At 58.8% G+C, this 27358-nt stretch overlaps 1 protein-coding gene and 1 non-coding gene across 2 annotated transcripts; both read left to right on the top strand.

The window, feature by feature from the left end:
• The first annotated feature begins 9123 nt into the window (after positions 1–9123).
• On the top strand, positions 9124–9226 carry LOC137213708 (U6 spliceosomal RNA). Its single transcript, XR_010938331.1, has one exon. It is a non-coding gene; the product is annotated as a U6 spliceosomal RNA (small nuclear RNA).
• Positions 9227–17760: 8534 nt separating this feature from the next.
• Positions 17761–25792, top strand: LOC137211808 (keratin, type I cytoskeletal 42-like). The gene is given in 9 exon segments (XM_067714461.1): positions 17761–18450; positions 18453–18764; positions 21557–21639; positions 21761–21917; positions 23066–23224; positions 23785–23910; positions 24116–24336; positions 25324–25358; positions 25482–25792. Coding segments are annotated over 9 exon segments (1263 nt in total). The 5' UTR covers positions 17761–18378; the 3' UTR covers positions 25580–25792.
• Positions 25793–27358: the final 1566 nt, after the last annotated feature.

The following is a 27358-nucleotide window of genomic DNA, read 5'->3' as shown; positions in this document are numbered from 1 at the left end:
CCTGCCCAGGACCCTCTGCTTCCAGCCACGTCAGCCCCGTGGTTGCCCCACCTCCAGCAGCCCAGTGGTCCAGCAGCTGGCGCACTTGCACGAACGAGCCTCTTTTCTCTCTGTTTTGCCAAATTAAGGCTTTGGAGGGCGGGTCTGGGTTAGATGGGCCTTAGCTCATGTGTTTATCCAAAGCAAAGACCTAGGTTTCGGCATTTCCGCGTGGTGTCTAGAGCCTCGGTCAGGGCCCAGAGATGGTGTCTGCTTGTGGGGAGGTGGGTTCCCACCTCCTGGGGCCAGGTCCTTCCCCTCCCCCTGCGATGACCCCCATTCTCAGTGTCTCAGCCTGGTCACAAGGCCCTTGGAGACCAGCTCCCCGACTGCCTGCTGATGTCTTGGCCTCACCTCCACCGTCCCAGCCCCAAATGCCCATGCTCATCGTGTTCTTTGCGGTGAGGCTGACTGTCTGCCTCCCTAAGCCCCTTCCCCTCCTTCCTCTGCCTCAGCTCCCCCTCCCCCTCCCCCAGGCCTGCCCTGCTCTGTCCCCATGGGCTGCTCCGTGGTGCCTGTGGCCTCCTGCACCATGGCTGTGTCCCTGGCACTGGGATGGGGCCTCGGTCCGGCCTCCCAGCCTTGAGCACAGAGTCAGACACACAGTCAGGCCTCAACGCATGTTCTAACAATTGAAGCTGCCTTTTGTCTGAGGGGCTGGGAGCTGGTGAGGCGTCACCGGAGGTCAGGCCAAGGTTCTTTCAGCTGTTGCCTGGTCATTGCTGGGAGAGGGAGAAAGGGTAGCCCTAGCCGTCGGGCGAGGGACAGGGAGGCCCCCTCTCCTCTGACACCATTCCTGGCCACAGCCCTGGGCTCCTGCCCTCAGCCACCCGTTGGCACTCAGGTGTGCCAGCCCCAGGATGGGCAGCGGCCTGCAGAAATCCAGCCGGCCGCGATCCCCTCCGCCTCCCGGCTCAAGCCGGCCCAGCTCATGGTGGGCAAACAGAACTAGGGAGGCTTCTCAGGGACCGCCCAGGCCAGCTCCTGACACTTTACAAATGGGGAAACTGAGGTCGAAGAGGGGTGGTGACTTGACCTGGAGTCCTTGGACCCTCTCCCAGGTGGCCTGAGTCCTGGGCGGTGCAAAGTCAGTTCTGGGGGTCGGGACATGGCAGTGCCTGCTGTGTGGGGCCCCCTGCCCCCATCTGAGCAGCAGGGGAGCCAGCCCTTCCCTCGCCCGGTTCCACCTGGCCTGGTGCCTCCCAGAGCTGGCAGAAAGGTAGGGTGGGAGCAAGTCTGAATCAGCCCAGGTGGCTTAGAATCCCAGGCGGCCCTCCCTGCCCGCAGGCCCTGGGAGCGGGCACTGAGCTCACACCCCAAATCCTCTGCCTTCCCTCCCCACCCATGCATTCAGCCTGGGGCCCAAACATGGCAGGGAGCCAGCCCCAGCCTCTCTCCTTGGTAATGGAGGCACAACACCCAACAATACAGACTCGTTGCCCTGCCAAGGTCACACCCGAACCTGGGCCTTTGTGCCTGGTCAGGGAGAAGCCTGGCTGGGGGAGGGGGGAGGCAGGCAGGGTGGGGGGAGAGGGCAGCAGGGTCTCTGGGCCTAGAGACCCTTCCCTCCCTTCTCAAGCTCAGGGGAGCCAGGGCTGTTGTCCCAGCAGCCTTGGGTGGTGTGGCCCCAACCTCAGCCCTTCAGACTTGGTAGTGTGTGGAAGGCAGAGACGGGCCAGGTACATCACAGGGGGAAGTGTGGATCTAAGCAAGAGAGTCCTCCTGGGCCAGCTGGGCTGTGGGAAGGGCTCAGGGAGGGAGGGTATGAGAGGGTCCTTCTGTTCTGGCTGGGGGGCAGCAGTGGAGGGATGGGACATTCACCAGCCCCCAGGTTGGGGCAGGGGCACTGGGAGGCCGGTCCAGCCCCACGTTTGGGGCTGCTTGGGTGGGTGAGCAGAGGGGGTCAGGGCCTGGGGAAGCTGGGATGGCGCTGGAGAGGGGAAGGACAGTTTTTCTGACCTTCACTGGCCTTTGGTTTCTGTGGCCCAGGGCTTGGGATTGTGGGGCGATACAGGCAGATGGGGTGTCTGTCCCTGGGGAGCCCCCGTCAGGGAGGAACATGGCCCCAGACCTTGGGAGCTCCGGGTCTCAGTGGGGAGTCCCAGCCTCTGTCCTGGGGAGTTCGGGAACATCCATATGGGCGACAGAGACAGAGGACAGATGGAGTCACCCAGCTGTGGGGCACAGGGCTCACCGGGCCTCCCTGGTGAATGCCTCTGCCACTTAGGGAGTGATGGAACCCGAGGGTCTTTCTGCTTCTCTTCCCTGGGTTGGGGGTACCACCCCAGAGCTGATGGGCCCTTCCCCAAGTTACCAGGCCTGGTCAGAGCTGTGATCAATTGAAACTGCTGGTCCAATGTTTGCAGGTTAAGCAGAAACTTCTCCCACCACCTCTGCCTGGCTCTGTGGAGAGGAACCATCACTGGCCCCCCTTTATGGATGAGGAAACTGAGACTCAGGGATGTGAGATGCCCGTGCTAGAGGGCTCGGGTCCTAGGGGCCAGACCACTGTGTTTAGAATGCCTTGCTCTCTGATGTTTGGGGGAATCTGATGCAGGCATGCCCTGGGCAGTGCAGGGAAGGGCAAGTCAGATCTGTGTCCCGGCTGTCTCCCAAGTCCTGAGACCCCGTGTGTGCCGTTCCAGTTCTCGGCCCCTCTGTCAGGCCCTGTACCCTGCTTCAGTCCCCGGTGGGCCAGAGGGGAGGGTGGGGCTGGGGAGACTGGATCCTGCTGAGGCTGCATCTTCCACACCCACGGCCCACCCAGGCTGAGTCAGGGCCGGGCAGGAGCCACGGGGGTGGCAGCTTTCCCAGGGCCAGCCCAGGCGGGGTCCACATTCCTCACAAGCTGGGTGCGTCTGGGCTTGGCCAAGCTATGAGTCCTGGGCCCTGCCCAGGCCCCCGCCTGCCCCAGAGGCAGCTCAGCACCATGACCTTGGCCTTGTAGGGACCCCGCCTGGACCGGGGTGTCTGCTTGCCTTGCACATACCTGCGGGGGGGGGGGATCCTGCTGGAGCCCCAGCCCCCCACCATGGCCCGGGCATTGGGGTGCCCACTGCTCAGCCCCTCCTCAGGCCCCCCTTTTGCCTCTGCGCTTGGAGACCTGGACGCTGAGGCTTATGCCGCCCACCTGCGGTTTGGGCCTTGGTCCCGCTCATGGCTCAGCCAGTGCTGGTGGAAGGGCGAAGCGTGTTCCGACAGCTGGGGGGTGACGAGGGCCCCTCCAAGGCCAGGGAGCAGCAGGGGGCTCATCCTGTTTGTAGCGCCCAGTCTCTCAGGGAGGCCTTTGTCCTCAGCAGCTTGGAACCCTGGGTGCCAGGTGCGGTGCCGGGGCGGAGGCTCTGAGGGGGGCCCTGTGTCCACGGGGCTCCAGCTCTGGGGGCTGCCTACAGCTTGCCCCTCCCTGCTTCCTCCGCGTGCCCGCCGGGCTCTCTGCAGGGCAGGGGTCTGCTAGGGATCCACGCAGGGGTTGGTCAAGGCCAGTCCCCTCCTCTCCTTTGTGAAACGTTGCCACAGTCCACCTCCTTTCTCCGGGCCTCAGTTTCCTCTCCTGTCAAAGGAGGACAGACCCCCCTACCTACCTGCTGGGTGGGGTGCAGGCTGGGGTCGGGGGGGAATGTGAGGCCCCTGGGCTCTTGGTGGGCGGACTGTGACCTTGAGACTGAGACCTGAGATGGGCTGTGCTGGGCCACCACCCCTTCCCCACGGGGGACCCTCCACCCCAGCTCTGCGGTGTCCCCACCAGCCTCTGTGGGTCAGGCCAGGCCCCTGCCCGGGGGTAGGGGAGGTAACCTCAAATCTGGGCTCTGGGGACCCTGTCCACGGTTCCCCACTTCCTCTGAGGGCTGCTGGTAGAGCTGGCATTTCATTCACTCCAGCGAATGGCTGCCAGACGCCACTTGCCTTCCCGAGTCACCCAGTTCTACGGCCTCAGCAGTTCTGAGTTCAGCCCGCGGGGCCTGGGCTGGTCGCCTCCGTCACGTCTCTGCAGCAGGCAGGGCCGGGCTGTTTCCTGGGCAGGCCCAGGGCTGCTTGGGCTGCAGAAACCACTTCCCAGGCCTTGGTGGCAACCAACGGGCCCTGGCCCCGAGCCCAGAGTGGGCGTGGGAATACTGTCCTGCACAGAAGGTCGGGAAGGGTGACACCGGGGCTGTCGGAGGAGGGGCAGGGGACAAGCTGAAATGTCAACTCAGCATGTCACTTGGAGAGGCAGCAGGCTGAGTGCCGGGCGACCAGGGGGCCTGGGCCAGGGGAGGGGGGAGCAGGTGGGCACAGCCTCTACCCCATCTAGCCCATCACTGAGCACCCCTCAGGCTCCCCCCTCCCCGGCTTCCGACGGCTGAGCCCTAGAGCTGGCGTTCTGCGTGACCCTGTTCCTGCGGACCCTCTAGAGCAGCACTTGGCCCCGGGAGTGGTGCTGTTTGCAGTGTAAGGAAGTGCCTCGGCCCCTGAAAGCCAGCTCTGTGTCCCGGTGTCCTTGGGCTAAGGGTGGTTCAGTGTGTGTGTGCATGTGTGTCTGTGTGTGTGCGCACACGTTTGTGTTGGGGGGAGGCAGTTGTCCCAGTGGAGGTGGATTTCTGGACATTCAGACCAGGGTCTCTCTAGCTGGATTCTGAACCCTGAAGGATTCTGGGAGTTAGCACTGAGAACTGGGCCTGGGGCAGGCTGGGAAACCGTGGGAACAGGTGAGAACAGGCTGGAAGGGTGCGGCAGCAGCTGGAACGTGTAGGCTGGAGCAGCTCCACCCTTCCTCATACAGGAATGGGCGCTGGCTGGGGAGCCAGGACCCTGTGCCTCCCCCATGCTGTCCCCAGCTCTGCTCCGCTGGCCTCCCCAGCCCCTGCTCCCTCCTGTGGGGCATCCCCACACCCCCTCACTCCTTGCTGGGCTAGAGCCAGTGGCTCAGCCGGGCCAGGCTGCTTGGGAGAAGCTGGCCACTCTTCCTGAAGATTCCCAGGGTTTTGGTTTGCACGTTTGTTTCTGACCCTCTGCACAGACAGACTCTGTCACTCACTGGGGTCGTGCTCTGATTCGTTAGGGAAGCGCGCAGCTCACCTGTGGGGTGCTCCCTGAACCAGTGGATGGGGTTTCTGGGCTAACTCTCCTCCTGGGATAGGGGCTGAGGGCACCTGCCATTCCCAGAGGTTCTGGACACACTGTTGGCCTCTGCAGAGAGGCTTTGTCCTCGCCTGTCCTTCACGGTTGATCAGGGAACCCTGTGGCCTTCAAGAGAGAGGCTGTGCTCCTTAGCAGAGCATACAGGGCCTTCCACTGCGGGCCCCTGGCCGCCTCTCCAGGCCCAGCTCCCATCTCAGCCTCCCCAGCCAACGCCCCCCATCCGAGGCGTCTCACTTCCCTGAGGGTGCCAGGCCCTGGGGCCTCCCGGCTTTTGCACACGCCAATCTCCTGCCAGGAAGGCTAGTGTCTACCTGTGACCCTTATGTATACAGGTCCCTGCTCAGACACCTGCCCCAGCTGTCCTGCCTCTTGGGCTGCATCGGGGGTCCCTCTTAGGTGCTCCCACGGCCCCACCTGCTCAACCAGCTTGTGACGTCTGGTGCCTCCCCCGGGGACAGAGCCCCCTAAGACCAGGGCCCACTGTCACGTGTGTCCCCTGCCACGTCTCCGGGCTCTCCCTCATGGAGGTCGGGGAGTGAGAGAATGAACTAGTGAATGGGTGCAGGCAGCTTGGGGAATTCCTCTGAGGCCTGCAGACTTGTAAAGGGCTGTCACGTGATCCCGGCCCTGATTCTGCTGCCTCCAGTCCGAGGAAAATCACCCCTCTACCTTGGGATTGGGGCCTCCTGGGCAGATTCCAGAAATCTCTCTGAGAGCAAGGTGGGTGGAAGCTCCCCACCCCCCCACAGGGAGGACTCAAGGTTAATGGGCCAGTGTGCATGGTAATGGCTGCTTTGTGTGAGTGGGCGGGTAAAGGACGAGCCGGGAGAGGCTGTGTGAGTGTGTGTGCACGAGTGTGAAAGTGCCCATGAGTGTGTGAAAGTGTGAGTCTGTGAATGTGAATCAGTGCGAGGCTGTGCACGTCTGTATGCATGTGTGAGGGTGTGGATACAGGTGAGTGTGCATGGGCGTGTGGGTGTGCAAGTCTGTGAGTGTGAATGGGTGTGAGTCTGCGTGAATGTGTGTGAGAGCTGATTGTGAGTGTCTGTGAATGTGTATATACTCTGTGCGAGTGTGTATGGATCTATGAGTGTGTGAGTTCGTGTGCATCTGTGATTATGAACGTGTGAGTGTGACTATGTGAAAGCTGTGGGCGAGTGTGTGAAGGTGGGAGCCTGAGTGTGTGTATGTGAATGTGCCTGAGAGCGTAAGAGTCTACGAATGCGTGTGAGTGTGTGGTATGAAGTTGTATGAGTGGGAGAGTGTGAATGGGAGTGTGTGCATATGTCAGTCTGTGAGCGTGGGGCCATGGGCGTGCGAATGTGCGTGTAAGCTGCGTGTAAAGGTGTGGCTAATCCTGGGGGGTGGTGGCAGGGGACCCAGGGCCGTGGGAGAAGCTCCGTCTCCCCTTCCCCAGGGTGGAGGTCAACCCCAGGGAGCCCTCCAGGAGTCTGGGGAGACCCTAGGAGCTGCCAGGCTCATGTTTGCCCCAGAAGTTGACTCAGAGGGGCAAGGGGTCTTTCCCTGTTCTAGAGAGAGCTGAGGTCAACCTTTACTAGAAAGAAAAAAAGTACCACCAAATGGATTCAAAATAATATCTACAAAATATGGGTAGGATTTAAGAATTAAGACAACAAACACCTGTGAACCCACCACCCGATCTTAGAAACGTTGACAGCACCCTCTCCCATCTCACCACGACCCGCAATGGGGATTTTGGGCTGTTATTCCCTTGCTCTCTTTGCAGACCTGAAGCACTTCTCTCCAGGCCCCGTGGGTGAGACACAGGGCTCTTTCTGCCTGTTAAGCTGCCGGCGAGGCCAGGGCGGCTCAGTGCTGCCTCCTGGGGGCGCGGGACGCTGGCTTCCTCCCTCTCCGCGCCGCCGCCGCCCGGGGTAGGAGCCCCAGCCAGGTCACTCTGCAGACCCCACAGAGGTGCACGTACTCGCTGTGCACGCACGCGCAAGGCACGCCCAGACACATGCGCACACCAGGCACTCACAGAGCTTTGCACGCAGACGTGATCCATCTATTGTGAAGGGAGCAGGTGCCGTACTCTGCGTGGGGCGCTCCAGCAGGAGCCAGCCCACAGCAGCTGCTGCCCCAGGGGGCTGGAGGCAGGAAGGGGGTGGTCCACATGAAGGGGGTCCTCGGGGACCCTCCCACTCAGGGCTGGGGGAGTCTCGGTAAGAAGTACCTTTGGGGTGAGCCATTTAATAGAAAGGTCTAAGCACGGGGTTGCGGGAGGAGGGCTTTGTGCCAGAGGCAGGGAAAGGTTTTTTGGAGATGGAGAACGAGGGGAGGAGAGGCATAATGCAATACACAGGCCAGCTTCAACAAGGAATTTCATGTCCATTGGCCTGGAATGGACGCAATGGCCCAGCCGGGGCCCCTGGTGCTACGGGGGTCACGGGACTACAGGGAGAGGAGCTGAAGACGGTGAGGAGGAGCCAGGCCCTTGGAGAAGGCGCCGGTGTGAAGCGCAGGTGGAAGATGTCTTGAGTCCCGTGGTCCCTACGCTAGTCGCAGGTGCCACCTCCCGGGACTGCTTGGCAGAGGCGCGCGACCCAGGGCGGCCAGCAGAGGGCGCTCCCGCTACAGATTTGAGGCTCCAGTTGGCGCGGTCTTGAGCCCGGGGTTTAACTAGGATTAGATCATTCTTGGAAAGCGCCCGGGCCTGCAGTCCTGATGGAAGCATTCTGGCTTCCCCCTTGCGGGCTACGGAGCAGAAGGGTGAGAAGAGACGACCACGTGAGGTGGGAGCCCCACCAGTGTCCTCCTTCTCCCTTTCCTCTGCTCCCTGGTCAGATGCTGTCCGGTCAGTGTTTGCACCCCCTGTCTCCAGGTGGCGACCTTGAAATCAACCCAGAAACGCGACTGGCTCTCCTAACCTGCCCTGGAAGCCTTCCTCGAGGCCAGCCAGCTTTTCTAGAACGTTCCCCAGGGAACTAGTCCCAGGGCTCTGCCTCGGGAGTCTCCCCGCTTCCCTCGCTGGCCACTAGGTGGAGGACTTCCTCGCCTGGCGCCCAGGAGGCTTCCCCAGCTGCCACAACCACAAAGCCCGTGGATGCTAGAGTTTTCAGGACCGAATGCAGCCCTTTGTCTTCTGCCACAAAGCGTGACAGGCTTCCACGTGGCCGGTTGGTGGACCCAGCCAAGTCCAGCTGGCTCAGACGAGGTGGCAGCCCCATCAGTCCCTTGGTGGTGGTGTTGGGGGATTATGGAGGAGAAAGTCCCTTCAGTTGTGAGTGCCTCCTTCCACACCCTGGCATCTCCACCCAGGCAGAGGCACCTCGAACTCAGGTCATTCACATATTCATACATTTCTGCAGTTATCAAGCACCATTTGCTATGTCTGTTCCTGGGGACAGAAAGGAGGCAGGGTCCCTGCCTGAGTGGAGGAGGAGACAGGAAATAGGTGTGACCACACAGGATGGTACGTGCTTTGAGGTCAGTGAATTGATTTCTTCCTCTGAACCCTGCTTTTCTCTCTGGCTTCTCGGACCCAGTCAGTGGCATATTACCTGCCCACCTGCTCAACCCTGAAAATGCAGACTCATCCTGACGCCTCCCCCGCTTAGGTCCATCTCCCTGTCGGCCACTGTGTCCCATCCTTGCCCTCATCATCTCTCTCCCAGACCATCCCTTTAGCTCCGGGGCTGGCCCTTGGCCCCCTTCTGGCTTTCACATCGCCACCAAAGTGAGCGCTTCTTTTATGCCCAGAGGCATAAAAGAAAAAATTAGCAAATGTGACCTAAGGGAAATCGTTTTGTTTGGGGAAAAAAACACTGTAAACAAAGTTGGAAGACCAGTGGTCAGCTGGGAAAAGACATTGCAACCCATGTGGGAAAGGCCTCCTTCTCACGTTGACCAAAAGCTCACACACGTCAGGAGGGACAAGATCCCACAGAAAAAAAAAAAAAAAGGTGTAGACTAGGAACAGCTGGTTCATAAAAAACAAGAAGGGTGCTGGCTTTGGCAGCACACGTACTACAACTGGAACAATAGAAGATTAGCATGGCCCCTGGGCAAGGATGACACCCAAATTCGTGAAGCATTCCATATTAAAAAAAATGATACAAATGAACTTATTTAGAAAACAGAAACAGAGTTTGAAAACACACTTATGGTTACCAAAGGGGAAATGTAGGGGGGAGGGACAATCTAGAGTTGGGGTTAACAGATACACACTTCTATATATAAAGTAGATAATCAACAAGGACTTACTACTGTAAGTAGTAAGCACAGGGAACTCTACTCAATATTCTATAATACCTATATGGGAGAAGAATCTGAAAAAGAATGGATATATGTTTATGTATAACTGAATCACTTTACACCTGAAACTAACACAACATTGTAAATCAACTCTACTCCAATATAAAATAAAAATTAAATTAAAAAAACCAACCAAACAAGAAGGGACAAAAAATTTAGGGAAGGATAGTCAGTCTTACTCATGAATAAAGAAATGGAAACTGAAGCAATAGAGAGGCCTTTTTCAACGATCAAAAAGACAGAAATTGGAAAACAACAACAAACTTCAAAGCTTGGTGAGACCCAGTGCTGACGGGTATGGTGGGTGGAGGGAGGAGTTATTCTCATTCATAGTGGGTGGGAACGAAAATTTGTAGAACTTTTCAGGAAAACTTAGAGGTGAAGATCCAAGACTGGTACAGGGCCCTGGGGCTGCCTGTGACCTTTTTTTAAAACTGTGGCAATTTCAAATATACACAAAAGTAGAGAGAATGGCAGAACAAACTCCCATATGCCCATCACTCAGTTTCAATAATTGTCAACATGCTGACATTCCTTTTTTTCTCTTTTCAATATATATATATATTTTTTTTTAAAAAAATTATTTATTTATTTATTTATTTATTTTTAGCTGTGTTGAATCTTCGTTTCTGTGCGAGGGCTTTCTCTAGTTGCGGCGAGCGGGGGCCACTCTTCATCGCGGTGCGCGGGCCTCTCACTGTCGCGGCCTCTCCCGTTGCGGAGCACAGGCTCCAGACGCGCAGGCTCAGTAGTTGTGGCTCACGGGCCCAGTTGCTCCGCGGCATGTGGGATCTTCCCAGACCAGGGCTCGAACCCGTGTCCCCTGCATTGGCAGGCAGATTCTCAACCACTGCGCCACCAGGGAAGCCCCTCAATATTTTTTTCATTAAAGTATAGTTGATTTACAATGTTGTGTTAATTTCTGCTGTGCAGCAAAGTGATTCAGTTATACATATATATATTCCTTTTTAAATATTCTTTTCCATTATGGTTCATCACAGGATATTGAACATAGTTCCGTGCGCTCTACAGTAGGACCTTGGTGTTTATCCATTCTGTATATAATAGCTGACATCTGCTAACCCCACACTCCCACTCCACCCCTCCCCCAACCCCCTCCCTCTTGGCAATCACCAGTCTGTTCTCTGTGTCCCGTCAACATGGGGCCATTCTTGTTTCTTCTCTCCCCTCCACCATCTTTTGTGGGGGAGATTAGAGTATTTTAAAGCAAAGATATAATTTCAATTCACTCTGAATGAAAATTTGGCAAGAGCTATCAAAAGAGAAAATGGATCTCCCCTTTCACCCAGGAATCCCACGGCTAAAATTTCCCCTAAGGATATATTTGTAAAAGTTCACCAGGCTTATGTTCAGGGAGGTTTATTACACCATTGTTTGTAAAAAGCAAAAAAAGCTGGACACCGTTTTGAGGGGGACAGGAGTGAGTGAATTACAGCTCACGGTCACGATGGATTAAATTAAAGAGAGTGAGGGACTTTCCTGGTGGTGCAGTGGTTAAGAATCCGCCTGTCAATGCAGGGGACACAGGTTTGAGCCCTGATCTGGGAAGATCCCACATGCCGCGGAGCAACTAAGCCCGTGCGCCACAACTACTGAGTCTGCGCTCTAGAGCCCGCGAGCCACAACTACTGAGCCCATGTGCCACAACTACTGAAGCCCGCGTGCCTAGAGTCTGTGCTCTGCAACAAGAGAAGCTACTGCCATGAGAAGCCCGTGCACCGCAACGAAGAGTAGCCTCCGCTCACCACAACTAGAGAATGCCCGCGCGGCAACGAAGACCCAACGCAGCCAGAAATAAAAAATAATTTAAATACATTAAATAAATTAAAAAAAAAAGAGGGTGAGGTGGCTCTCCAAGAGATATTATTAACTGGGAAACCGAGACATTGAAGAGATCAGTCATCTCTCTTTGTATAATTAAAATCTCTAAACAGACAAACTAAAAACAAAACAGTACAGCAATGCTTGGATGACTGTATTGCTATAGAATAAAGTCCGAACTCTGCAGCACACTTTTCATGGAGGTCTCTCTTTCCAACTTTCATTCTAGCCATTTCTCCCACTAATATGCACTATGAATTGGCCATTAGATTCCCAAAATGGGTTCCAAGGAACAGTAGCTCCACATGCACCCCCTGAAAGTGGATCCGTGGGTGATTAAGTTTGGGAAACGCTTAGCGCTCTGTCTTCTCCTCGTACAGTCACAGTGCACATTAGCTTGTTAAGGGCTCTGGGAAGTCTGCAGTCCAACAAACAAAAACTTCTTGACGTGGATGTACGTGCCTTCCCCTGGTCTCCCAGGCTCTGCAGCATGGTTTTCAGCCTTGGCTCTCGTTAGCACCACCCGGGCCCAGCTCTGTGCATCAGGGCTTAGAACCACTACTCTGTAACGTTGCCCTGCCCCTTTCTGAGCTTACGTAGCCCCACTTTCTCCTCTGCTCACCCCACCCCAGCCATACTGGTCCTTCTTCTAGTTCCCTGAAAAGGAGTGTCTTGGTTCAGCTCCAAGGCCTTTGCACTAGTTCCTACTTTGGCCTGGAATGCCCTTCCCTGCACCTGCTCGCTCCTTCCTTAATTCAGTTTTCCCCTTAAATGTCACTTAGAAGAGGCCTTCCTGCGCCGCCCCAGAAGCACTCACATTCCCTTTCATGTTTCCCTGAAGAATGTCTCATTCTCTGGATTGATTACTGTCCATCTTACCCCCTAGAATATCTGCTCCATAAAAGCAAAAATGGTTTCTTTTGTGTTCATCACCATATCCCCAGAGGCTAGGGCAGTGCCCAGTACACAGTAGGTGCTCAATTAATAGTAGCTGAACAAAGGGGTTTCCTTCGAGATCTGCTTTCCTCTTGCTCCTCCTGAAATTGTGATCCAGCTGCAAGTCTCCTGATGGCCCCCAAACACACTGGGCACGTCCCCACTTCTGCCTGGATGAATTCGCACCTCGTCTTCTCTGCCTGGCAAAGCCCTGCCCTGGCTTCGAAACCCAGCTTTCTGGTCCCTCCCTATGAAACTGCCCTCAGCAGCCTGGTCTGAATGAGTCGCTCCTTCCCGCTCCTCCCAGGTGCTTGTACACACACACTTTCATCACCACACAGTAACACGGTGCTTGGACGGACTGTGCATCTGTCTGTCTCTCGCTCACCTGCCTGCACTCATTGAGGGCAGGACTCGCTGACTCAGTGCTGAGTTCTCGGGCACCCAGCCCCGTGAGGGCCACACCATGAATGCGATGAATGGGTGCTGAGCGAAGCCCGGCATTGGGCTCTTACTGCCTGCATTTATCCAGCCCGCATTGATCGGGCACTTCCTGTGCACAAAGCACCGAGTTAGACCTTAGAGTGGGTCCAGAGATTAACAGAAAGCCATCTTTTGGCTGTCAAGGATTGTCTTTCTAGAAGGGAAGGAGATCCAAATAATTCTAACACAAGTGAGAGTGGCTAGCACTCACGGGTGCTAGAATGGGCTGGGGGAGTGTATCAATTTCCTATTGCTCTTGGAACAAATGACAACTTTAGGGCCTTAAAGCAACACACGCTTATTACGTTACAGCTCTGGAGGTCCGAGGTCTGAAATGCGTCTTCGGAGGCTAAAGTCAATGTGTCAGCAGGGCTGAGCCCCTTCTGGAGGCTCTAGGGGAGAACCGTTCCTTGTCTTTTCCTGTTTCTAGAGTCCGCTTCCCTGGCTCATGGCTACATCCCTCTGACCTCTGCTTCTGTTGCCACATCTCCTTCTCTGACTCTGACCCTGTTGCCTCCCTCGTTTAAGGACCCTTGTGGTCATATTGGGCTCAACCAGATAATCCAGAATAATCTCCCCATTGCAAAGCCCTCGACTTAGTCACACCTGCAAAGTCCCTTTTGCCATATAAGGGGATAAGGACCTGAGTCTGCCCAGCACGGGGAGGGAAGGGTTCCATCTCACCCCCGGGGGCCTTCTCCTAGCCAGCATTAGAGTCATTGACCCTTCCCCCGAATCTCTAGTGTACACAAGGACTGGGGCCAGCTGCTGTAACAAGCTCTCTCACGTAAGTCCCACAAAGAGTTTGTCATGGAAGCCGGGTAGCCTCATTTTGCAGATGTGGCTAAGAGAAGGGCTATGACTTGTCCACGGCAGGGTCCACATTGACCCAGGCTCTTGCACTCGGCCTTCTGAGCTCTTTTCATGAGGTGCGGAGTCGTGATCACAGATAACATGCTTCACGACGGGGGTCGTGAAGATCAGGGGCTGTGGTTCCTCCCCCACAAAACCTTGCTGGAGAAAGTGTATCACACCTGAAATGTTAACAAGGCCCAGGGCCCGGGTTCTGAGGCAGAGGCAGGGACAAGGGGGCTGTGAAACTGCCAGGTTGGGGCAGCTTCAGGGATGAGGCCGGGTTTAATGGGGGGGAGCAGGTGGGGGGCCCGGGGTGGGGCGGACTATTCCATGGAGCCCAGGCCTTTGCACAGGCGTGCTCCCCTGTTGGTCGGGCACAGAACGATCCCATCCTGTGGTGGGCTGGGCTGTCAAAAAGCCAAGAGCGCCCCTTCCTGCCGGCGCTGTCAGGTGAAGGAAGGAGGCAGGCCATGCTCAGAGCATCCCCAGACTCACACGGGGGAGACACGGCCTCCACCCCCAGCGAGCTCCCAGTCTGAGTGGGGAGATACAGCTTCTATCCTAGGAAGCCTCCACTCTGAGGGGAGAGACAAAGCCTCTCCCTCCGGGAGCCCGGGCCACACATGCCCCTGGAGGAAATCACTCAAGAGCATCGAAGAACAGGGACAAATGAGGGTGAATTAATGGAGAGCAACCAACCTCGCAGGGCATGGAGGGCGAACAGCAGAGTGGGCAGGCGGGGCAGGGCCCAGGGGCCTGGGAGAATGGGGTTTCTGACTCGGTTCCCCCAGGCCCTCAGTGCCCCATCAGCCTGCAGGGCAAAGGAGAGGGGGTGAGCCCCAGGTCCGAAAGGGGGCCCACCTGCTCTCTCTTCCTCCCCCATAACTCCCTGAGGCCAAGGAAGGGGGAAGGGAGGGAGGGGCAGAGGGGAGCAGCTGGTCCTGTTAAGCTGGAGTCTTCTAGCCTTGGGAAGAAGCAAGGGTTCCCTCCCTCGCTGGAAGGCCTGGGCTCCCCTTCCCAGACCTCCTCCTCACACGTTCCTGCTGGTTCTAGGCCCTCCCTTGCCCTCTCCTCCTGTCCTGGGTCCCATGGGGGCCCTTTCTGGGGCGGGGCCCTGGACATCTGATGTGGCTCTGTCCAGGGGGGCGGGCTTTCCCCGGGGGCCGAATCCCGTCTTGGGTCCACCCCAGGCACATGTTTCCTGGAAGCCAGCTACTGGGAGGTGGCCGCGTGTGCTTGTGTGGGGAAGGGAGCGGCTGGGGACCCCAGGAGTTCAGGGGGCACTGCAGGACGTCCCGCCTCTGACTCTGAATCGTGCCTCCTGGGAGGTGGCCGCCAGGACCGCTCCCCGCCTCCCGCAAGCCCCGCCCCGCCCCGAGGCGGAGGGTGGGGCCTTCTGTGGAGTCAGCCGTAAATCATTAGTGGGTGGATCTGGGCGGGGCGGCCCTGGGGCCTCAGGACAGAGGCTGAGGAAACCGAATAGAGGAAGAGGGTTCCACCTGAGGGCAGGTGTGGCGGGGTGAGGGTGCCTTTGGCAAGGGGTGAGGAGGCTTCAGGGCTGAGGTAAAGGGAGGAGCACCCGTGAGCTTGGTGACCTATCCTGGGCAAGGTGCCTGCAGGTGAGAGGGACTATGTGTCTGTGAGGAAAGGAGCTGACAGGCCCTAGTGGCAGGGTCTGGGGGTGGGGTCCAGTCTCTGGGGCCCCTGAAGGGTTTGGGGTCCTCTCCTCACCAGCAAAGCCAAGGTCCCAGCTGGGAGCCCACCCCCACATCCGGGCCTCTCACTTTCCTGACCTCACCTGATAGGGACCCTTTCCCTTGGGGGGAGGGTAGAGGTAGCCATGTACTCCCTTCCTGGGCCCCTGTCTCCGCCCCAGTCATGGCCCAGGCTCCCTGCTCCTAAGGACGCAGTGAACACTTACAGAGCACCTGCTGCATACCTGCCGTGCCCTGGGTTCTGGGTGGGGGTGGGCACTGTCCTAGGAAGGTGACAGTTAATGCTCGGGGGGGGGGGGGGGCCTGTGTAGGAGCCAAGGTCGACTGGGCCGATGCGGCGAGACCTTTGTCAACATCGATACGCATCTATCGAACATCAAGTGTATACGGGGGCCCCCAGGCCACCCTGCACCTTGCGCCTTCCATCAACCTCGTAGGGTGGGTACGGTCCTGGGGACTCTCCCCCCACACCCTATAGTCCTGCTCAAATCTGAGACAGGGTCTGTCCTAGTCAACCCGAGAGCACGCCGGCCGTCCAGCAGCCTCTAGCGAGGAGATCCAGGGCCTGTGGGGCTGGGCAAGGCTGGGGCTGGCTGGGGACACTCACTGGGGGATGCCGGGAGTTGTCCCAGCCGTCTCCCTGGGGCCTCCTCCTCCTGTCCCCTGCCCCCCGTGCTGGACCCCCGGCAGGCTGTGGGGCTGGATCGCCTCCTTTTCCTCTCCTCCTCCTTGTGGGCCGAGCTGCTGACACCCGTGAGGGCTGTGGGCCTGGCGCTGCCCCTCTGGCTGCCGGGGGTGGAGGACAGGCCCGGGCAGGAGAATTCACAGGCGAGAGGGCCTTGGCATAGCCCTCCGACTGGCTCCCGCCAGGCCTTCCTCCCCTGGCAGGGGGAGTGGGCGCTGCTGGGGCCCCGCGTCAGGCCGGGCTCGGCTGCCAGCGCCCGGCTGCCCTGCCGCTGCGGCACCCTGGGCCTCGGTGTCCGCGTGGCGTCGTTGGCAGGACCTGGCCAGGGCTGTTCTGAGCGGTGCGGGAGGAGTGTCCGGGCTCTTCTTAGGCCCGCCAAGGGTGGCCACGCTTTCCAGAGGGCCAGGGAGGCCTTCCTGGCCCTGACCCTGTCCTTTCACCTGGGGAGAGGGGTTGAGCCAGGCCTGCCCTTCAGCAGCAGGTGAGGCCTCTCTGGGCCGAGGTGCTGCAGGGGCTTCAGAGGTGGCAGAGTCTCCAAAGGCCGGAGGCAAAGGGTCTGGGGGATCAATGGTGTGGAGCTACCGAGGCCCAGACCTTGACACACAGCCTGACATCGGGGGGTGGCAGATGGAAGTGACGGGGGGATGGTGGGACCTTGGTGATTTTGGAGGGAGAGAGGAAGGTTAGTAAACTCTCTGCCCCTTCAAACTGGGCCTCAAGCCTAAGGTCTGAGGGCTTTGGAGGTGGGCTGTGGGCTGGGATGCAGGCTCTGAGAGAGGCAGAGGGTGAGTGGTGCCCTGTGGCCTGGCCCCCTCCCCAGGCCCCTGGCTCTGCTCCACATTCACTTCTCTGGACTGAGTGAGGCCTGTCTGGAGGGAGGAGATCAGTCAGCTTCTGGGGGAGGGGGCTTCCTGGGAGACTGGCTCCAGTGGGAAGGGGGAAGGTCATTCCCTGTGAAGGTGAGTGGGTGGTGCAAGGCTGGCCTCTGACCCATTCAGGTGACCCCAGGTTCTCTTGGTTCCCTTCCCCAAGACTGTCCCGGAGTAGGAGGAAGTCCTCCCTGGTGTCTGGCCTCATGGAAGAGCCCCGGTGTTCTGACCTCGCTGCCTAGCCTTGACCTTGAGCCCCCTCCGTGCTCCCAGGAACCCTGAGAACCCCCAGACTTTACAGGCGGGGTGGGAGCAGGACAAAGTCAGGTTGTCCCCTCTCTCACAGTAGCTCGTGGAGCCCCCACTCTCCAAGCAAGGAGACACCCTTGCGCGTGAGGGCACTCACTTTCTTTCCCCCTGTGTGTGGGCCGAGAGCCCAGGCCACCCACGAGTCTCCCTCCGCCCCTGCCTGGCCCGAAGGCCTCCCGTTCCCTGGAAGCTCCCCATTCAGACAGGCCCGGTGCAGACGCTGGGGTACTGGCAGCACATAAATCATTAGCACGGAAGCAATTAAGGCTGGTAATCTCCTGGCTGGGCATGGACGGGTGCCAGCCGACAGGGTGTGGGATTGTGCTTTGTCCTCGCAGAGGCCACACTTCCCCAGGGCGCGTCTCCGTGGAGGGGTACCCGCTGCACAGGTCCTGCTTCTCCTGCGCTCAGCATCTCCTCTGAGGGCCCCTTGGGAGTGTCTTCCCTCAGGGACTGCGGGGTGTGTGTGTGTGTGTGTGTGTGTGTGTGTGAGGAGGAGTGGTCACCCTAACCCTCTGCTTCCTTCTCCCCCTCAGCCCCAGCTTGACTGATGTCAACCATCTCTCCAGATTCCCTCAAAGACCCTGGGAGGCAGGAATTACCCCCATTTTGCAAATGAGGCAACTGAGGCTCTTGAACTGACTTCCTGAAAGGTTTGGATCCAAAGCTCCCTCAGGTCAGTGGCTGTGACTATTCCCCTCAGATAGGGCAGCCCCCAGGCCAGGGGCTACGTCTCCTCCCACAGACTTGGAATAATCCCAAGAGACCTGGGGGGCTCCCTCAGGGCCACATTGTACGCGGTAGGGGAGGGTGTCCCCCGCATCTCTCCACCCTCTCCCTGGGACCCAAGAATGCTGGGTGGGGGGCCAGACCAGCCCCAGGCTCTGGGCCTGTGGAGCCTTGTTCCAGGCCCTTTCTGGCTCCCAGGGCTGGGTTCTCCGGACTCTCCCCAAGAACGAGCTCAGCCACCTAATTGTGGCTGAGGGTGGAGAATCCCCCTACCCCGGGGTTGCGGCTCCAGTACCACCTTTGTTTCTAACAGACAATGGGCTGCTAAGAAGCCCTTGTGCTCAGGCCAGGCTCGGAATGCCCTCGGTGCGTCCAGCTTGAGCCCTGGGCGCCTGGTACAGAGGCTGGGCTTTTGGCTCTGACTTAAAGAGCCAGGGGCCCAGCTGCCCTTTAGCCTGGCTATAAAGGGCTACCTGGGGCCTCTGTGCAAACCAGACCCTGCGCATGACTTGTGGACACCATGGCCGCCCCCACCACCAGCATCCACCGGCTTTCCACTTCTGGCTCCGTCAAGGGCCTGTGTGTGCCCGGTGGTGGGGGTTTCTCTCGATGTCTTCCATCCGTGTTGGGGGTGCCTGCCGGCCCGCCAGCCTCCTGGGAGCCAGCAGCTCTGGCAACATGTCTGTGTCTTCGTCCCGCTTCTCTGTGGGCACGGGGGGCAGCGAGAAGGAGACCATGCAGAACCTCAGCGACCGCCTGGCCTCCTACCTGGGCAAGGTGTGCGCTCTGGAGGAGTCTAATGCCTACCTGGAGGTGAAGATCCACGACCGGTACAAGAAGCAGGGCTCCGGGCCCGCCCTCGACTACAGCCACTACGTCAAGACCATCGAGGACCTGTGGAGCACGGTGGGCGCTCCCTGCCCTCTGTCCTTAGTACCTGCTTCTAACTCACACCATCCCAACTTTGGACCTTTGCCAACATTTCTCCTCCAGCCTAGGTCTCCATCCCTCACCCATTCGTTCATTCACTCACTCTCTCACTTGCTCTGGAACCCAGCCCTATACCAGTCACTGGTCCCAGGCCTGGAGGACATCCCACGTTGGGAGGCTGTTTGGAGTTCCTCCTTTCTGGGGGAGGGTATTTGGGGTGAGTGATAGAGGAGTGGGCAGGCAAGGCTTCAGAACCTTGACTGAGGGCAGCAGATGGCATTCAGGTATAGAGATCAGTGTGGACAAAGGCATAGGTGTGGGAACGAGTTTGGTGTGGCTGCTGGGAGATGAGGCTCAATGTCTCCTTCTCACTATCCCATTCCCCTTTGAGTTTGCCCCACCCCCCCGCCTGCCTCACCTCCTCCAGGCAGTCCTCCTGGATGCACGGGACTTGCCTTTTATCCTTGGATCTGGGGGTCCCTTCTGCACTTTGAGGTTCAGTCTATGCTCTGTTCATTGGGCTGATTTCACTGAGTCTGACATGTTCTCACAGCTACTTTCATTGTTGGTCCTCCTCACTCCTTCCATGATGGTCACTCTGGGGGTCCCCAAAAGCAGAGGCTGTCTCTGCTTGCAGATGCAGATTGGGGGGTGGTCCCTGAGGAAAGGAGCTGTGTCTTCCCACTCAGACTGGAAGCTTCCAAGGGGAGATATTTCTCTAACTTAGTCTGATGGAGGAGGCAACACACAGACACACACACACACACACACACACACACACACACACACACACACACACGCTATGATCTCTGTGAACGTGACCTTGGCATTCTGTAAACACAGCACCTGGGTCTTCTGCGCAACCTTGCCCCTGGAGGGACCTACAGGGGTGCAGCCTCCAGAGGCAGGAGAGAGGTCAAAGAGTGCAAAAGCTGGGCTCGGGAGAGCCGGACTTGGGGCTGGCTGGCCCGGGGTCAGCCCACTCAGTTTCCTGGTGGAAAACCAGGCCTGCTGCCCGGCGAGGGGCTTTGCCTGCTCCTGCCCGGGACCCAGGCCCGGAAGGGAACTCCTGCAATTGCCCACTGGAAGCAGAGCTACTGGGAGTGCCAGACCAGATACTGGGCTTGATCTGGGCAGCAGGGAACTCAGGGGAGCCCTGGCGAGTCAGTGTTCCTGAGCTTCGGGGTCGGCCAGCTCCTCACCGCCATCCCCCAGTGCACTGCGCACCAGGCCTCCGAGTCACTGCCCCTCGGCGGTTTTTTACCACTGCCCCCTCGCTGGACCCAGTCAGCCTCCTAAGCAGGGAGGCGGATGGGGGCCTAGTCTGCAGGTTGCCGATGGGCCTAGTGAGGCCCTGGGGCGGGTTCAGTCAGACTGGCTCTTGGGTTCAGTCTGGAAACGGAGCCTGACTCAGGGTGCCTTTTCAGAACTTAGGGCCACGAGCGGGCTCTGAGGCCCAGGATGAGTTTACTGGGGCTGCCCCCTCTTACAGCTTTATACTTCAGCCCTCAACCTTAAAAAACTCCAGATTCTGCTCAGCTCATCTGCCGCCTCCACCGCGACCTCCTCTCTGCTTCCTCTGGGCAGTGTGGAGGGGCCTCCCCCTCCCCCCAGCCCCATGGCCTTTGACTAGAGCCTCTCTTAGGTATTTCTCCCAACAATAACGACAGCAGCAGTAATAATAACCAACCCTCTGCTCCTTCCAGAGCCTCTCCCTTCCCTGTTGTCTTTTAAACCTCCCAGATGACCCTGTGGGAAAAGAAAACCTTGCCCTAGGTTTGACGTGGGGCCAGCCATAATATTATCAATTATTTAATTAATCGTTTAATTAAACTAATGTTTCCTGGGGGCTGACTCTCGGCCAGGCACTGTACTCAGGGCTGGGGAGTCCAAATTGAAGGAGACAGACATGAGACAGGGCCTTGTTCCTCTGGAGCTCAGAGTCCAGTGGAGGAGAGAAAAAAACACACAAAAAAGTCACAGAAAAATGTTGCACTTGGGAGAAGTACTGTGTAAGAGAGATGGGCCGAGGGGAGGTATGATGGGGAAGAAAGATCCAGACGGGGAATCAAAGAGGGCTTCCTGGAGGAGGTGGCAACTGAACCTACAGGTGAATTTATTTAATTTAATTTAATTAATTTATTTATTTTTTTGGCTGTGTTGGGTCTTCGTTGCTGTGTGCCAGCTTTCTCTAGTTGCGGTGAGCTGGGGCTGCTCTTTTGCGGTGCGCGGGCTTCTCATTGTGGTGGCTTCTCTTGTTGCGGAGCACAGGCTCTAGGCGCGTGGGCTTCAGTAATTGTGGCACGTGGGCTCAGTAGTTGTGTCTTGCAGGCTCTAGAGTGCAGGCTCAGTAGTTGTGGCTCACGGGCTTAGCTGCTCTGTGGCATGTGGGATCTTCCTGGACCAGGGCTCGAAACCGTGTCCCTTGCATTGGCAGGCGGATTCTTAACCACTGAGCCACCAGGGAAGCCCTAGAGGTGAATTTAATTGGGGAAAGATGGAGTGAGGTCCAGGCAGCTTGGGCAGTGACCCTCATGGTGGGAGAGGGGTGCATATGGGTCTCTTTCCTGGCACCATGGTTACCTGTGCCTGGGTATCATGCCCCCACCCCTTGTGAGCCCCCCAGCAGGGTGCTCAGAGGAGGAGACCACAGGGACCCTCATCTCCCTCACTCTGGCCCGCTCTCCAAAGGGCTGCAGGAGGGGTGTTGCAAGGTCTTCCTGTGGCTGCCCAGGGCGCTTGCCCACCAAGCCCACTGTGTCCCTCAGATCCTGGCGGCCACCATCTACAATGCCAACTTGGTGCTGCAGATGGGTAATGCCCGCCTGGCAGCCGATGACTTCCGTACCAAGTGAGTCTGGGCCTTGGGGACAGCTCAGGGGGCTGGTGGGGGTCTGGCTCTCTGTGTACGAGGGTGCCCTAATGGCACTCCATGGCTCAGGCTTCCCTGCCTCCCCCGCTCCCCCGCTAAGGTATGAGATGGAGCTGAACCTGCGCATGAGCGTGGAGGCCGACATCAACGGCCTCCGCAGGGTGCTGGACGAGCTGACCCTGGCCAGAGCCGACCTGGAGATGCAGATTGAGAACCTCAAGCAGGAGCTGGCCTACCTCCGGAAGAACCACGAGGAGGTGAGGCCAGCTCGGGAATGCAGGAGAAACTTGCCTGAGAACAAGCAAGGCCGGGGCCCCCACATCTTCCTGGGCCGGGGCCACACTCTCCATCCAGTTCCCATCTCTGGTGGGTTCCTGGCTCTGACCCTGGGAGACTCTCATTGGGCCCTGGTTGAGGTCTGGAGGGCCCTTTCCCCCCAGAGATACTTCTCTGTCCCTCGAGGCACTGCCTACCGTGTGGTGGCAGTTAAGTATCTAATGGGTGAATCAGTCTAAGAACACACAGCCTAATTATTATAGTTAATTGTAATAGTGATAGTCGTAACAACCACAAACACCTGCCCAGCCCATTATGAGTGTTTCACAGCAAATATCTCAGCTGATACCGACAGCCTCACTGGGAGAAAGGAGCAAGTTCTTCTCTTTACGAGTGAAGAAACCGAGGCTCAGAGAGGTTAAGGAATTTGTCCAAGGCTGTACAGGGGTGGGGCTTCCCTCAGGTCTGCCTGAGCCGTATCCACACCCAAGCCTGACTACAACACTCTGCCACTTCTCCCATCTCCCAGGGACCCCAAGGCTCAACCCAAGGATAGGGATCCAAGACCCTGCAGGGGGACTAGTGAACCTTGTGGCTTCCTTCCCATCCGACTTCTGGGCTGGCCTGAGCTGAGGGAGCCTAATGCCCGAGTAGCAGGAGTCCAGAAAATGTCTCTACTTGGCTTTGAGGCTGGCTATAGGGATTGCATCCCCCAGCAGATTCACCTTTCCTAGTGAGGTCTGACTCCCCCAATACCGACAGGGTGCTGCTTTCCCCATGCCCGTGCTGCGTGGTTGGTGACGGGGGGTGAGGTGGGTGGTCAGGGCTGGAGTGAGGTTGTCCTGGCTCATCCCCCACCATGACTGGGAGTTGCCATCTCTCCTGGCCCAGCACACACCGGGACTGGGCAAAGCCCACCCCGCGAGTGTGTGTTGGGGGAGATTGTTGATATCCACAGCCCTGCATGTTTGAGACGTGATGACATCCACCTCCACCTTCAGGGTGAGGAGCTGTTGGCCTGTCTGTGTCTGTCTGTCCTCTGCACCCATCTCCCCCAGACAGAGAAGGCAGCCCCAGGGACTCTTCCCAGGATGGCCCTGAGTGAGCTCCTGCTTAGCTGTCTGCCCAGGAAGTGAATGCCCTGCGAGGCCAGGTGGGTGGTGAGATCAACGTGGAGATGGACGCCGCCCCCGCTGTGGACCTGGGCCGCATCCTGAATGAGATGCGCGACCAATACGAGAAGATCACGAAGAACCGCACGGACGCCGAGGACTGGCTCTTCAGCAAGGTGGGTGGCCTGCGTGAGCAGGTGTGCACACGTGTGCGTGCACACGCCGTGTGCTGAGCACATGTCGGAAAACTTACAGATCCACAGGCTGTGGATTCCCAGCTGGAAGCACCTTTGGAAACCAGGGGACCAACCCCTCACGTTCAGGGGGACATCGTGAGGCTCAGAGAGGCCTTACGCTCACACAACCCCTCACCGTGGCCTGGGGAGCAGATCCAGGTCTCCTGATCCCACTAGGGTTCTCCCAGCCCGGGCATTCGTAGGTAGGTGTGTGTTTGGATGCAGACTCTCGTGCCCCCAGGAAGCATGCACGGAGCAGCTGCAGTGCCCGGACAGTGACAGGCACAAAAAGAGTAAAACCCAGGGCCTGCCCTAGAGTGGTACCTGCAGTCCAGTAAGGAGACAAACGACCCCAGAGCAAGGTGAATGCTACAAGTTCCAGGATGTGCAGGCGGGCTTGGGGCCCTGCAGAGGCTGGGGAGCGGCAGGTCTAGGAGGTCAGGCCCCTGCCCCACCTCTGCAAGCCTCCGCAAGCCCCTAGGGCCCGTCCTGCCTTCCAGATGGAGGAGCTGAACCGCGAGGTGGCCACCAACACCGAGGTCCTGCCGAGCAGCTGGGCAGAGATCACGGAGCCACGCCGCACTGTGCAGAACCTGGAGATCGAGCTGCAGTCCCAGCTCGGCGTCGTAGGGCCTCTGTCCCCTCCTTGTCCTGTACCCGTCACTCCGAGCGGGCCCCGCCTCCTGGACCCCCACTCGGAGAACCAGAGACTGCCTGCCCCGCCTGCCACTGCACACTCTGCCCCACTTACTGCGCCACCCACAAACCCACACACGTGGGGCCCCCTTCTGGGGGCTCGGTCTCCCCAGCCACCTCCACCTTGACCCACAGAAAGCATCGCTGGAGGGCAGCCTGGCAGAGACCGAGGCGCGCTACGGGGCCCAGCTGGCCCAGCTGCAGGGGCTTAGCAGCAGCATCGAGGCCCAGCTGAGCGAGCTCCGCTGCGAGATGGAGCGGCAGAACAAGGAGTACAAGATGCTGCTGGACGTGAAGACACGGCTGGAGCAGGAGATCGCCACCTACCGCCGCCTGCTGGAGGGCCAGGACGCCCAGTGAGTGGAGGGCGCCCTGCACCTGCTCGGTGGTCTGGGTGGCTTCACCCAGGGAGGGCCAGCACCCGCTGAGGCAGGAGGAGGTGTGGAGGTTCGCAGGAGATGAAGCTGAGAACACTGGTTGGAGTCCCACTTGATGGAGTAGGCAGTGGGGAGCCACGGGGGCTTTTGCGCAGAGAGAAGCATGGTCATCAAGACATCTTAGAACATTCACTCTGGCTGCAGAGGGAGAAATGCATCCTAGGGGTGAGGGTGGGGTCAGGGAGACCAGTCAGGAGGCTGGAGCAAGGTCGTCAGGCTAGAGAAGACCTGCCATAAGGCGGGCGAAGGGCAGGGAAGGGGAGGTGTTGCACCAAGAGGATGTGTTATAGCTAAAAACAGCAGGACTGGATGCCTGAACGCGGGGGCGAGCGTGGCTCGCAGGCGGGACTCAACGAACGATTGCGTTAGCACATGAAGTGGTTAATAATGATCCTGGCTTTCTGGTTCCAGTGATTGCGTGGTTGGTGATCCCATTGCCTGGGATGGGTGGCGATCTGGTTTGGAGTTGGGTGGGTGATGGGGCCCTGGTGTAAAGGGGCCGAGGATGTTCTGAAGTCTCCATGCTTAGTCACACATTCCAGCGTTTTGCTCTATGACGATGGCTAAGTCTATCTATAGTCTAGCCACAGTCTCTCCTGCTTTAATTAAGTTTATTTGTTGGGCCCTTCAGGATATGGAGAAACCACTTGCTCAGCTTCTCCTTGTAAATCCCTGGGTGGCCGCAAAGTGCCTCTGGGCCTTCCCCTTTCCTCACTTCTGCCCACTGGGCCTGTGCCCTTTGACCCTGTGGTTGCCATTGTTTGCCGTATACTCCCTGCTGTGATTTCTGTCCGATTTGCTGGGACCTGTCTCCCCTCGGCCGGGGCCTCCCCAGCTGCTCCTCCTCCCTGGGGGCTGGGCTCCCAACCAACACCACTGGGCTGACAGGTCCCCCTTTCCCTGCAGCCTGGCCACCCAGTACTCCTCGCCCACCCGGGAAGGTAAGGGCCTGCCCTGTCCTGCCCAGGGCGGGTGGGGAGAGGCTGAGGACCCTTCTTTGTGGGAGGCTTGGGGAGGGCCTCCAGCCTGAGGTTCCCTGTGCCTCCCTCCTCCTCTGCCCGTAGCCGTGGTGACCACCCGCCAGGTGCGTACCATTATAGAGGAAGTCCAGGACGGCAAGGTGGTCCCCTCCCGCGAGCAGGTCCATCGCTCCCCCCACTGAGGCCCCGTCTACCTGCGACAGCCCAGCCTCCAGGGTCAAGGGGCAGCCATTGCCTGCAGCTCCCAGCACACTACTGCCGTGCCCCAAGTGCCCGTCTGGGCCACCGCCCAAGAGCGGTTGCCTTTCTTTATCTGCTTCCCACAGCCCCTCACCAAGGGGACCTCCTGAGTTTGCCCCAGTGACTGCAATTAAAGCTTTGCTTGAAGTTCAATGCCTCCTGTGGTTCGGTCTGGTCTTTGGCTTGGGCAGTGTGGGCTGAGGGATGGGGGGACAAGGAGAGTCTGCTGAGGGTTTGGGGTTGCTTGACCCCTTCCAACCTGTTCTGCCCACCCCATCCGGGCCTGGGGCTCAAAGGAGGGAGACGGGAGGCTTGAGGGCTGAGGGGTGGGACAGCCCATCAGGTTGGGAAAGTTCCTGAGAATCAGCCCCTGGGTCCCCATTGCCTGTGGCTGGTCCCTGGGAGGGCCCCATAGACTTTCCGGGGAGCCACACCTGTTATGGCCAGCTCCCTGTCTCAGCCTGGGGCGGTACAAGGTCAAGATCGGAGGGAGAGGGGCTGGGCAGGGGGCTTTCTGCAGAGGTGGTCCAGGGTGCTGAAGCGTGCAAGGGATGGCAGTGGCACGGCCAGTCCAGGAAGCCAGACCGGCTCTGTTGGGCTTGTGGGTGTGTGGGGCGGGGTGGCCCCTCTGCATGTGAGCATGGGTGGGGGGGCGTCCTCCTTGCTTTGGTGGCTTAGCAGCTGCTGGGCTCTCGGGGAATCTCTCTCGGCTGCTGGCAGGGGCTGTCTGGGCCTGTCTGGGAAGTGGAAGCCATTGGCAGTCTGAGACATGAGCACATTCCGCCCACTGGGCCTGCTGGGACCCTGGAACTGAGGGTGGTGGGCAGGGCAGGGTGGGGCTGTGGGGCGGGCACCTGGCCCATCCTGAGGGGCCAGGTCAGGGGATTGGGTGGGGCCCCTGGGGGAGACTGCAGGGGAGGGGAGGGGAGGGGGAGGAGGGAGGAGGGGGAGGGGAGGGGGGAGGAGGGGAGGGGACTGGTCAGGGCCGGGGTCTCAGGAAGCCCCTCTTCTTGGGCAGTGTCCTTTAGTTTTCCAGCTGGCTGGGACCCAAAGGTATATGCCCCCTGCCTGAGGCCTCTTGGGGAATAGGAGGGGTGAGGAGGGTGGAAGGGGCGTGCCCCTCACCCTTCTTCCTCTTGCCTTTACCACGATGCCCCCTCTCAGCCTGCCACTTCCCCAGCCTGCAGCTAAGCTCCCCTTTGCCCACTCCAGCCCAGGACTTCCCACTTGTGAGAGAGAGAGATGGGGAAAGGTCAGAAAAGGACGCTGGGTCTCCAGGGGGTTCCAGGGATGGGGACAGGGTCAGAAAACTGGACAGAGGGAACCACGGCCCCTGCGGTGCTTCCCTGGTGTCAGGGCTCTGCAGAAGGGGGCCAGTGTGTCACAGGCCCCTGGGGAGGCATATAGCTGCTGTGGCAGGGTGCGATGAAGGAAGAAGCCCTGCCAGCCCCGTTCTGAGTTGGGTGGGGCGGTGGGACACTTTGCCTCTACAAGCCCCAGTTTCCTTATCTGTGAATGGGGTGGTAATCTGAGACCTGACCGAGCTACTGTGTGGTGAGGCTGGTGGGTTTGGGTCTAGTTTCCAAGGCAGGATGCGGTACCGGTCCTCGCTGTCTCCCCTGCACCTCGCCCAGGGCCAGCATCGTGTGTGGCGTGGTGTGTGGCGTGGTGTGTGGCCGGGGGCAGCTGCCTGGGAGGGCTCAGTGACGGTCACGTCCTGC

This window comes from Pseudorca crassidens, chromosome 19 (assembly GCF_039906515.1).
Source record: "Pseudorca crassidens isolate mPseCra1 chromosome 19, mPseCra1.hap1, whole genome shotgun sequence".
NCBI classification, from domain to species: domain Eukaryota; kingdom Metazoa; phylum Chordata; class Mammalia; order Artiodactyla; family Delphinidae; genus Pseudorca; species Pseudorca crassidens.
Note: the sequence above shows the minus strand (reverse complement) of the source record. Positions and strands in the feature narration are given on the sequence as shown.